The 12,412-nt window shown below is 40.1% G+C and overlaps 1 protein-coding gene across 1 annotated transcript in view; it reads left to right on the forward strand.

Moving 5' to 3' along the window:
* The window catches only part of DOCK3 (dedicator of cytokinesis 3), a gene marked incomplete at its 5' end in the record, with an annotated part of 160,559 nt that overhangs the window by 126,652 nt on the left and 21,495 nt on the right, over positions 1-12,412 (forward strand). The window contains 7 exon segments of the mRNA XM_009870815.1: positions 687-713; positions 832-927; positions 2,068-2,128; positions 2,605-2,698; positions 3,526-3,674; positions 8,423-8,509; positions 10,527-10,631. Of these exon segments, the coding sequence (XP_009869117.1) occupies positions 687-713; positions 832-927; positions 2,068-2,128; positions 2,605-2,698; positions 3,526-3,674; positions 8,423-8,509; positions 10,527-10,631 (619 nt within the window).

Genomic DNA, 12,412 nt, shown 5'->3' on the forward strand with positions numbered 1-12,412 from the left:
TAGTATTTGTTACTAACTTTTCTGAGAACAATGTGAACTTACAGGAAACAACTGCACAATTCTACGAAGTTAATAAATGCTGTGTGAAATAAACAGTGTACCCTGAATTCTACTGCCTCAGCTATACTGCTGAAATGAGAACTGGCTCCCTCAGCTGGAGATCATTCCAGCACAGAAGAGTTTGCCTCTTGTGAGGACACCTGTGACACCCAACAGAATTCTTTCCTCTTGTCAGTGTAACAGTAGCAAGTTCTTTGACAGAAGATGCACTTTCAGGAAACTAGCATATAAACTTTTTTTTTTCACTTAAATATTACTTTTGATGGTCTCACTCTAGCCTTCTTATCCTTCACAATTGTCTCAGCTCCCTTTATTGTCTAGTTTGCTGAGAAGATGATTGCCTTTATTTACTTCAAGCTTCAATAAATTGTGACTCAACATTGGTTGGTTGGTTGCTGATCAGAGATGAAAATTTATGTGGAGATGGGCAAAGAAGAGGTATTTGCATTAGGTTTATACTCCCAGCTTCTGACTGCTGACAGCAGTGTTTAGGCTGCCAGGTACTAGTAAGTGTTGCCACAAGCTTTGCTCTTTTTTATAAATTTTAAATGGCAAGATAAAGATATTTTTCATTCTCTAGTCAATTCTGTAATTTCCTTGTCTTTGCTTCACGCTGCCTGGAGTAGAACCCAGCTCTTTGGACCTTATCCCAGGTAAGTAGCGAGTCTATGAATTTGTGTTACGAGGGAGAAACCGAGTCGCCTGCAGGTGTCTGCACACACCGTACCGTTTCCCTGGAAGCCTCATCTGTGCCTTTCCATCTCCAAACAGCTTGCTGGAGAAGATTGAGCAGGAAACATGGCGGGAGACGGGAATCTCTTTCGTTACGTCAGTTACTCGTCTCATGGAGCGTCTGCTTGACTACAGGTATCTGGCAACAACAGTAATACGCTCTAAGGTGGGAAAGAGATGGTACCAAATTTCTCTTCCACAGGGAATATTTTTGTTTTGTATCAAGCTGCAGCCTTCTCTGATGGCAAGTATTATGTAAGCAAGTGTAACTCATTGCTGCTAGGTTCTGAGCAAATCTCCCGAGTCCTCATCTCTAGAGCCTTAATTCTCGTTCCTGATAATAGCGCACATAAATTGATCTTTCAATTCATAGTTTTGTAATAAGGTTTAATCAGGTTGCTAAATGATTAATTCCTTCTACCACCAAAATCATCTCACCTAATTTGGCAAAAGAGATGCTAAAAGCAAGAATGACCTGAAATGCCTTAATGGACTGAATGCCGCATCTGCACCCGCGGGGTTGGGAAACGAGTCGGCTGGTGACTTGTGTGCAAGACTCCACTACAGGTTAGGCATCCTTTGAATTTAGGCTGAGGTTTGCAGAACTATTGTGTCAACACAGCTGAGCTTTGACTCAGTTACAAGAACATATTTTAACTTCACATATACGCTCATACACATACATGCTCAAAGTTGTTTTTATGGAATGACAGACAATTTGAAACAATGTAGAACTGCCCCAAGTATTTCTATCTTTAGCCTACTAACAAGAGTTCAAAGAAATTTTTCTTCTGTGTCACTGCTTCCAAAATTTTGTCTGTTTTTCACAAGTGAATGAATGTGACTTTTTCAAGTCAAGATTAGTGATTTCTGAAGCATTTAACTTTCTGTACCGCTTGAATAAATATACTCCAGAAACTAAGGATAAATTTAGTGATTTACCTATAAAAATGTTATTAATCTAGTCTAAGTTACTCTGATGGCGTCCTTCAGCATGCCAGCACTACACTGAAATGAAAGCCACTACTGTCTGATTTTTGCGCAGATTCTTGTGAGAATCATTTCAGGTGCTTGTTCTCAGATGCAGACATGTAAGAGGACACTCAGTTCTCATATCGCTGAAACGTTAGTATGGAAATCTTTTGTAGAGGAACTTTATAAAATAAACTATATTATTAACTGTTGTTTGTGATTCTCTGGAGGATAAGACAGGTTCTTGATTTTAAAAGGGCTTTTTTTGCAGATGTGTATTTCAGCATTGTTTTGCTTTCTTAGGGACTGTATGAAAGGAGACGAAACAGAAAACAAGAAAATCGGCTGCACTGTTAACCTTATGGTAAAGATGTTTCTTTTATCTCCGTGTGATACTGTGCAATGCTGTAGAAACTGGGATAAGAATCTGTGTCAGGCAAGTGTAGCTTGGGAATCCGAGCGCTGGGATAACAGAACAGAGCAACGGCGGTTGTGAGGTTCCCCTGGAGGTCTCTGCTCCAACTCTTGGCTTAAAGCGGTGCCAAATAGGTCGGGTTCCGCGGGGCCCTGTCCAGCTGAGCTCTGACTATTCCTGTAACAGAGGTTTTACAGCCTCTGTCATCCTTTCTTTCAGCTTTTGACTACCTTCATTTTGAAACAAACTCGTGACACGATAAAATTAGTGCGTTAAGTCAGTGTGAATGTGAGAAGAATTATTTCTTCTTTTACATTAATAATATATCCTCTTTTAAATATCTTCCTACATACACAGATGCTGCTGATTGTCTGGAATATAGGAGAGTCTCAATAAGAATAACAACTGTCTCTTTAATTTTACAGAATTTCTATAAATCTGAAATTAACAAGGAAGAGATGTACATCCGCTATATCCACAAGCTGTGTGACATGCACTTGCAGGCTGAGAACTATACAGGTGAGTAAAACATCCTCGTTTGGTCCCCATGTGTTGCCTGATCTAGTTGAGAGGTGTCCCTGCCCACGACAGGGAGGTTGGATTAAATCATCTCTGAGGTCCCTTCCAACCTAGGCCGCTCTATGATTCTGTGATCACATGGGGTCTGTTTGAAATCCTGGCAGAAGTTTTTGACTCTCCCACTGTTTTACTCTGACATCTGATCCATTCTTCTGGGAAAAAAGGTATTAATCAGTGATGGTGGTTGGGAAGATAGGAAACTGAGGTCCAACCCATTCCCTCAAGTGAAATAATTTATGTCCATGCCCATAGGACTATTTGGTTGCACCTTGGTTTTTACATTAAAGTATGCTATGTGGAACAGTGATCAAAAAAATCACAACAGTGGAATCAAAATTAGAGGAAGATTAATATCACGAAACCACCACTAGATTTTCACCTGTCATATTTCCTTGCATTGTGGTGTTTAGGGAGCACTTAAAATTGTACAGACTCTATTTCTGTGTTGTCCAGGCTCTGTTTCCAGCTGCAGGCCCCAAATCTAGTTCCACATCTGAGTATATGACTGCGCATTTATATCAAGTAGCTAGTAAAAAGAAACTGGACAAATTTGTACCTAAGAATCAGGTTCATAGGAAACAGCTTCATGCTGCTCTTTTATGTAATCGAGTAACATAATTGATCATATAAGACTTGAGAATTTTTTCTCAAATTGTACGTTAGAAATTCCAGACTGCTTGAGAAGCAGGTCTGGTGACCTTTCAGTCTGTTGGCTGTACTTAACTTGCTGTCATTGACTCAGTGTTCAATACTTACATTTCCAACAGAGGCTGCGTTTACTTTGCTTTTGTACTGTGAGTTGCTTCAGTGGGAGGACAGACCTCTGAGAGAGTTCCTGCATTACCCATCTCAGTCAGAGTGGCAACGTAAGGAAGGTCTGTGCCGTAAGATTATCCATTACTTCAACAAAGGGAAGGTACGCCAACTTCTTCTCTCTTCCAGCAGCTTCCTTCCCTTTCCTGACTTAGGGCTTGCAAGCCAATCATCTCAGTTCAGTAGTCTGGAAGTAAATTTATATCAAAAGGTTTTATAACTTGAAAAATTGCTTCCTGGCTCTCTGGATGAAAAAACAGATGAGAAAATGGATATGAGTATTTCATTTTGCCTAGAATTTGGAATTAGTTTGAGGGGAGACAAACAAGAAAAAATACTTCTATTTTATACCTTTTTATACTTTTAAACCAAACTTTGGATCACCTGCTATTGCAGAAAGCTCTGTGAATGCCAGTTCCTTAGCTCTCGGGGAGCAGGATTGCATTTTGTAGTAATCTATGCAAATTCCTGTGTTCTGACCCACTTCAGAACTTTTTCTGTTTCTAAACTATAGAAGTAAATGTTGGGCAATGCACTGTAGGAGTCCCTTTGCTAAAAAAGATTTAAGTCTTTTCAGTGGCTTTCAATTAAAGTGCAGTTCCATCCACTGCACAAGAAAATCAATACATTTCAATTTCACTTATTTGGTATGTTTTTCCAATATTTTTTATTATGATTTATTTATTACTGCAGACATAGGTGTTATAGTCTCTTGTGTCATGGCATTTTAGGAACTTTTCAGAGGTGAACCTTAAAAGTGTTACTGTCTGTCAGAATATTTCAGTTTTCTTTCCCTCTCTAGAAAAAATCGGGCAGCTTGTATTACTGGAAGATAAGGTCCGTCTGTGCGCCTCAGGGTTGGTTTTGCCTGTGATGGCAGTGACAGTGACATTAAATACAAATGTGATTTGGATCACATAGGGTTGCCATTCCAGATAAGTCTTTCCTAGCCTTGAAAATAGCAAGTTGCATGTGGCAGAGATACTCGCTACAGAACCTGCAAAAGGAAGTCAGATTCCTGTGTGTGGGAAGAAATGGCCTGTTCATGAAGAAGTGAGGGGCGAGAGGACAGAATGTTCTTTTGCCATAATACTGCATAAGGTTCCCCATGAAGTTTCAGAAATTTTCAGGGTTTTTCAGACCGCACTTAGATAAATTACTGACTTGTGCAAATATTGCAGTACTGTACTGTCTGACAAGACATGTAAAAGCGACCAGACTATGTAAAATAAGTAAGCCTATGTTTTTGACAGAAATCAGGCAATCCATATACACACTGAAGGGGAATAAAAATTTGATGGATGTCATTTTGCTATAAAACTCCTAACAGATCCTCTTGAGGTTTTTTTCCCCACTGGATGTTTTTGAAGTTATTTGACTTTGTGTTTTAATCCTCCTTTATTATAAATGGTAGCTGAATAACTAAATAATCCACTTAAGCACTGTGTATGCCACTCAAACTGTGGAAGTGAAAGACCCTGAGAAGCCAAATCCTCCTGCTGATTTTCAGCCCTGTTTTCTGTGGCTGTGCAGCAGGGAGCTCAGGGGATGGAAGAAACTTGCTTCCCTCAACTTGTCTCTGACAGTTTCTTTCTGCACTACCCTAAGCTGGTCAATCCTCAGGTCCCAAAGAGTGGAATTTGTTTTTGCAAGTCCTTTCAGTTGCATTTCTATAGTTAAGTTTCTCACGCTGCTCCTGGCATCTTCCACCAAGTAAGGGGGTCAAAGTAGCACGAAAAGAGTGTAAAAATTCTGCATTTGTTAGTTGGAAAATTTGCTCAGCACAGGAGAGGGAGAAGCCTATGGCCACAAGACTGCTTGGTGAGGTTGTCACAAAGGGCTTGCCAGTGGAGGGCAAGGAGCGGTGCGGTGGCCCAGGGCAGGTGCAGAATTCCGTAACTCCCATTCTCAGTGCTGGGGTCGCAGCCCCTGTGCTCAGAAGGAACGTGTTCCAAAGCCCATTTAGGCTTCACTCTGGTCGTATGCCCTTCCAAAGCTACGCTGGGAACTGGTCTACGGCTCAGTCAGCAGTGTGTGCAACTGCTTAATTGCAAATGAAGATTTATTTTTTTTTTAACTCACAGTTATTATTTTGTCTGTTATAACTCGATGTTTTCTAGTTGAAGAGGACTGTGAATTGAACAGTTTGAACCTGACTGATCATGCTTCTGGACAGAAATAGCTTGAAAACTGCACAACCTTTTTCTGCCCAGTTTATTGCTAGATTGTGTTAACTAAAAATACACAGCGTGTATTCATTCTCCATACTGCCAGCCAAGTGCTGTGAGAGACCCAAAGTCATTAATTTTTAGATCATGTACTCCATAACCAATATTTGAACTAATTTCTCTTGTGCACCCTCATGTGAATCACATTTCCGATAGAAATCTGCGCATTGGGATGTGCATAGATAAGGGTTGCCATTCATAAATGTTGGTGGTGTCTGTACCTCCTTGTGTGCAGTCAGCAGTGCTCAGCTGGGAGCTGCTGGTGCTATCGGAGAAGGCTGCAAAAAATGTCACGTGAATGTGCTTTTCAAGTGAAGGACACAATATAGAACATGCAAACAGATCGGACGTCAGCAAAACAGAAAGCAGTACCGAGGGAAATTAACAGTGGAGACGTTAGGAAATTATTTGAAGGGGGAAGAATGGGGCTTTAGAGGGAAGTGACACTTGTTGTAGCACATGGAGTTACTTACTAAATTTCTGTGCTATTAAGATGGTACTCATTAACATAACAGATTTTAAAACTGAGAATCCCAGTGACTCAGATATTCATTCACTCTCTTTCAAATACCTGCAAACTCCCTTTTCTAAGGAGTTACCTGTGTATTGTGTTTCTTCACTTCTGTATCTCATACCTATGGAAAATTCCGCTAGCACAGTGGTATGTGGGGAAATCCAACTGAAACAGAGAAAGCCTGAGTTAGGATGACAGGAATAGTATCAGTGTGCATGCAAAAGAGCTGGCATGCAGAGAAATAAGATGTGGTTGTGCCTTGTTAATTGAACTCACATGGAAAAAGGAGCATGAAGAGGTTACATCTTCAGGATCAGTGGAGGGAAGAGAGCCAGCTAGCTTCCTGCTTCTGTCTGGAAGACAGATCAGAGTTAGGTAGACTTCACTACAGCATCCCGCTTGGAAGTGAGACACTGCTCACCCTGTTTGGCAAAAGCCATTCACTCCTGGCCAGGTGTTTAAGAAAAGACTTCACCATTCTTTCAATACAGATCAGCTCAGGTCTGAAAACCTATTGTAAGGAATGTTGAAACCTCTGAAAAAATGCAACTGTCTCTGCGTTTGCACATAGAAACACTTAGTGGTTAATGCTGTTGATCTCAATTCAGTGTTATCAGTTTGTGTGTCATGAACTTTGACAACACACAGCAAAAATCTGGTTAACTCGAGATCACAAAAACCTGAACAATATTCTGAGTGGTCCTGTAACTGGTCTTTCAGCTCACTGCCTGTCGTATATATTTATCAAAATAAATGTATGTAAATAAAGCCCAGGCTTCCCATCATCCCAAGCTGCTAATGCTGTCAGAATATTTAAACTGATTCTGAAAGAATCTTTTATTTAGCAAGTTCTTATGTAAGTTTTTGTAATTAACTAATGAGATGCAAGATCATGATTTTTGCCTTTTTAGTTCTTACAACTACTTCTTATAGAAAAAAAAATTTCTTCTGTTGCTATTCAGAAAAAAAGCTGTGCTGGTATTACAAGTGTGAGAGAACAGACACTGCAAATGTGTGTGAATAAAGGGAAGCACTGTAAAGTACCTGATACAATAAATCCAGCAGTGTAGAGATTAGCTTTTTTCAGTGAAAGTACATGTAAACAGAAAAACTATTTCCATATTTAAGTGCTAAAATTTTACATTCTTGTTAATTACTGTTACCAATAGTTTACAGTATTGCTATTAATATTCTTAAAAATTAAGGTGACAGTGTAACTCACACATTAATTTTTTTTTCACTACAGCAGGGTCCCATTTAAAACAACTGGCACGTTAGCCCAGTAATGCTTAAAAGCTAATCCCATAAAGGCTTAGCTGAGACCCTGAGGTTCTAGATCCTTTACGTAAGCCTAGTAAGAAACAGTCAGTCCCCCAAAAGGCTTCCAGTCGATGCAGGTAAAGGATGAGGGGAGAGCAGGTTTCAGTTCAGGAGTGTGAACTGAGCACTCTAAAAAGTGAAGTGAGGTCCCAGGGGAGTCTTTCTCTCGCTATGGGTATGCCCAAACTCAGTCGCTTTCTTCCTGCCTCAGAGAGGGGGGACTAGGGTGTGCTAGAAAGGATTTACTGTGTGCAGACTGCGAGCTGAAGAAAGGAGTTTTGCTTTCAGTTCTGACTACGGATATTCACCCGGGGCAGTAATGCAGGTCAGTTCTGGGGATGTTTTCCCATTGCTTGATGGTTTTGTGCTTTCAGTAGGAAGCAGCAGCCTGGGAAGGGGAGTTCTTCGCTAGGGAGCTAAACCCAAGGGCTTTACTCAAGGGAGTTGTAGTGCAGAAAGGAAGAGATATTGGGGTGGGTTGAAGTGGTGTCTAACAAGAGGAAAACTTGCATTATCTTTCTGCAAATAAGTTCCCAGTCTCATGAGTAAACTGTCAGTATCAAGCAGTACATGTGTGTCATTTCACTGGAACACAGGCCTCCATTACCGTCTCAAAGAGGGAATTAATCTGATCTTTGACAGAAACTGTTTCATCACATTGCATTTTCACATGTAAGCCCTGGCATTTCATAGCAAATGAATTCCCAGAATTGAGTTTCCATACTCGTCTCAGCTGAGCTGGCAATAACATTCTGTTTGCTGTGAGTGTGATTTGCTTTGGTTTCACAGAGTTGGGAGTTTGGGATCCCGCTGTGCAGAGAACTGGCCATACAGTATGAAAATCTCTATGATTATCAGAGCCTCAGCTGGATTCGGGTAAGTAGCAGCAGTTCCTCTCCTTGCAGACTCTCATCCGCTTCCCTGAGGGATTTTGGTTTCCTGTCAGAACATCACAAATTTAGAAAATAATCACATTTCCTATACAGCTCTATGCATTTACAGTGACTTCTTTGCCATTGATTCTTTTTGATGACTTTGTAGGTCCACTGAAATAATTCCTATGTCTGATAGCAATACAATCCCATGAGTATATAGAGACAGCACTCACGTAGGAGCTATTCCACATATTTATATATTTTTACCTAAAATAATTTTTTTTAAGAAAAAATATATATCAGTATTTCAGTTTAATTCCAAAATATCAAGGACAGCTTGTGCCACAGTTGACATGAGAGGAGCAAGAGAGGAAGAACGGAGAAGGCAAACATTTATGGCATTCTTGTCAATTTACAAGAATCTGATCCTCTGGTAAAACCAAACACATGATGAAACCAGGGAACATTTGCAGCATCATACTTTAATCAGAAGAAGTCAAATTTCTGGTTGTTACTTAAAAGCTTTATGAATATGAAAATAGTTCATCTGCTTTTGTCCCCTGGGGTAGCATGCATATATCCAAATTTAAGATTTATGCTATGTGGATGTATTCATATACACATTGGTTTAAAATCTCTTTAAAATTCAAATTTATTCTCATCTGGAGATATCTGTCTAAGTAGGTCTCATGAACTGCACTTCTGAAGAACTTGTTTTCTTCAAAGTGGGCCTAAAGAGAGTGCGGGTGACCATCGGGGCTGTACACTCGTTTGTTGTAAACATCGAAAACAGAGCACTGTGAAAATTTATGCTGGTGTACAGGAAATACCGTATCGGTGAAGTGATCGTGAATGATGAGCAAACGAACTTACTGAAGGCTTAGTCAAGTGGTGCATCACTACCTTCCTAAAATATCAGTAAATTAGGTATTCTCGCTGCTTCTTTATTATTTGGATTTAACCAGCTGGCAGATGAAGAGCATCTCAGCTGATCAGTACAACAATTAATCCTTTTGCTCACTTGTGTGTGATGTCTTTTTTGTTCAAGTTTCCTAAAACTGTGTTCATCTGAACTAACTTGAGTTTCTCCCCACCCTAAAGAGTTGTTCCTTTATGCCGTTCACATCATTCAACACGTTCCTTTATTCTTCCTGCGATGACTTTGGACCCTTCTCCATTATAGAACAGGAGGGCATATGTGATCTCTAAGGTCCCTTCCTGCCTATGACATTCTATGATTCTGTGTGTGGGAACCAAGAACAAAACCTTGATGCAGTATTCTCAGTCAAAGCTGCGTTAGGGTGCTCCGCAGTGGAAGCAGTGATGTCAAACTGATTCTTCTCCTTAAAAAGCTATCTTTGTGCTACAGTGAAATTCCTGTGAGCCCTTCAACTGAGATGCAGCTTGGCAAGGGCCTTGAAATCCCACTCTTGGCATAAGTGCGAGCACAGTGCCACAAAACTAATAATTGGAACTACAGAGAAGTCCTTTTCCATTTTTCAACCCTTTCCCTTCCCCCCTTTTTTTTTTCCATGTTAAACCCACTGATGCACAGAGCTGTAGATTGAATTTCGTTTCATCCTTTTTCATGCCCCTCAAATCAATTAAGGCAAATGCCGTTGAATTGATATAATTTTCCAGACTGTGGTATAGATTTTGAGCTGTAGGAGAGAACAGGACACTGTGAGTCAGGCAACATAGATCTTAATCTCGTCTTTGCCATTAATTCTGCAATACAAAGAAAATTAAATGCAAGACCTGTGTAATTTAAAATGAGATACAACAGAAAAAAATTCGTATGTCATCTCCAGAAATGTAAAATGAGTACGATGATACTATAGTCTGTTCCACCATGTAGACTGTTTAATTGATAATTTTTATCTTTAAAAGAATTTTAGTATTCTCATAAAAAACTGGGAGGGCAAAAGGGTAATGTGGTATTTTCGTGTGTCTTGAGATTCTCGTGTTTTATGTGCACCTGTAAGGGTCTGATGACAGTTATCTTTTTTCCTCCATAGAAAATGGAAGCCACCTATTATGATAACATCATGGAACAGCAGCGCTTAGAACCCGAGTTTTTCAGAGTTGGATTTTATGGTCGGAAATTCCCATTTTTCCTGCGGGTAAGCCGGACTTCAAAATAGGACAAAGTGACCAGGCTCAGAGTAGCAGTTAAAGCTTTGTATTTCTGTCACGGAGATATGATGTCTGCCATGCAGCTTATTTTTTTTTTCCTGGACAAATAGAAACAACTTTCTGGCTGAACTGAAGGATGTGGTCCACTGGGAATATTCTCAGGAAGGGAGATCAGAAATGGAACTCATGCCTACGTGTATTTTTGACGATCTGCAGATGCAGCACAAATTGCCTCTATATTAAGCAAAATGCTGTATTGCAGGAGCGTTGGGTCATTACTCAACTAATTTTCATCAACTGATCATGCTTTTAAAAGTCACACATGACAGAATGATTCCAGTACCAGACTGATGACTCTCTCATGCGATCTAAAGGCAAAAATCTCCTCTGTTGAACAAAAAGCCTAGCAGCTTCCCTGCACCCGTCCTCATTTTGAGCTTATTGTCAGCTGGCGTACACAGGATGAGTCGGGTGTGCAATCCATTCTGAAAGTGGAATGATCTTTTCCTAATGAGGAATCAAACTTAAAATGGGTATTTGTTCACACGATGTCTTGTTGCTAGTTCAGAGCAAGGAAGGAATGTGATCTGACAACTGCTGCAAGAACTGTCTGAAAATTGATGGTAGATGCCATCTAGCTTGACAGCACAAGCTAACTTGAAGCGCGCTTTCAAGGACTGGAGGTGCATGTTTTGTGTTCTCTTTAAAGAAATAGTTTGACAAGAGATGGCACCACTCTTGAGTTACACCGTAAGAAGCTACAGAAAGCCAAACTGTACCATTTTGCAAACTGCACTCTCAAATTCCCCTCTGATTACTAAGCTGGCTGTTTTATTTTTTCAGCTAGGATTTAAACGTTGTTTACTTACAGTCACTTAATGGAAACATGGGTAGGGGGAAGTAGAGGCAAGTTGGAGTTAATAAAGGTGAAAATGCCAGTGGATAAAAGGTGGCTTCATATTATTCAAGGCGAAGTTCAGCAGTGCCGTGATTTTGCAGCCTGAATCATTGTGTAGAACACAGCTGCAGAGGAATTGAAGGAATTGCAGTATGAAGCAGTAGCTACCCTTTCATGAAGATCTCTGGAGAAAGCTGACAGTGTCTTTCATAAAAAAACCAGATGTTTCACAAGATCAGTGACCACAAAGTCATTATTTGAAGTAATATCAATGAATCTAGCTTATTTTACATTACGGATTGTGCACAGCCTACGTGTTTAACGCTGCCCAAGTTTCCAGTGCACAGCACTTACTGTTTGCAGAACAGTGTAACAACGTGGATCCTTGGCTGGAGACATTAACAGCGAACATGAGCGTACATAATTATAATCCTCGGTAATTCTGCAATTGTATTTGGTAGCAGTACTTCTGATAGCAGATTACTAATGTAGCAATCTCATTAAAAGTCACCCTCCTCCTTTCTCTCTCTAATGATCCATACAGCACGCACATTGCGAAGCACAGACTAAACCCATTAGCAGTCACATCAACATGAATCACACTGTAAAGAGATTGGAAGCAGCAATTCTAGAGAAGAAAAAGATTTACATGGATTTAAAATTTTCAAATGGATGTGGGAGTGATTCAAAGCGATCAAATAATTCCCTGCCCTTTTCTCATTTCTTTTTCTATTGCTGTATGTCTTGACAGTAAATAACCACTTTGTGGAGCTTTGATTTTGAAGACCCTTTGTCTAGAAAAGTCATTGTTCATGTTTCTATGAATTCTGCATCTATTTCTAGCCTTCCTACATTAAAACTGTCCATGTG

Source organism: Apaloderma vittatum, unplaced genomic scaffold, assembly GCF_000703405.1.
Source record: "Apaloderma vittatum isolate BGI_N311 unplaced genomic scaffold, ASM70340v1 scaffold5356, whole genome shotgun sequence".
NCBI classification, from domain to species: Eukaryota; Metazoa; Chordata; class Aves; order Trogoniformes; family Trogonidae; genus Apaloderma; species Apaloderma vittatum.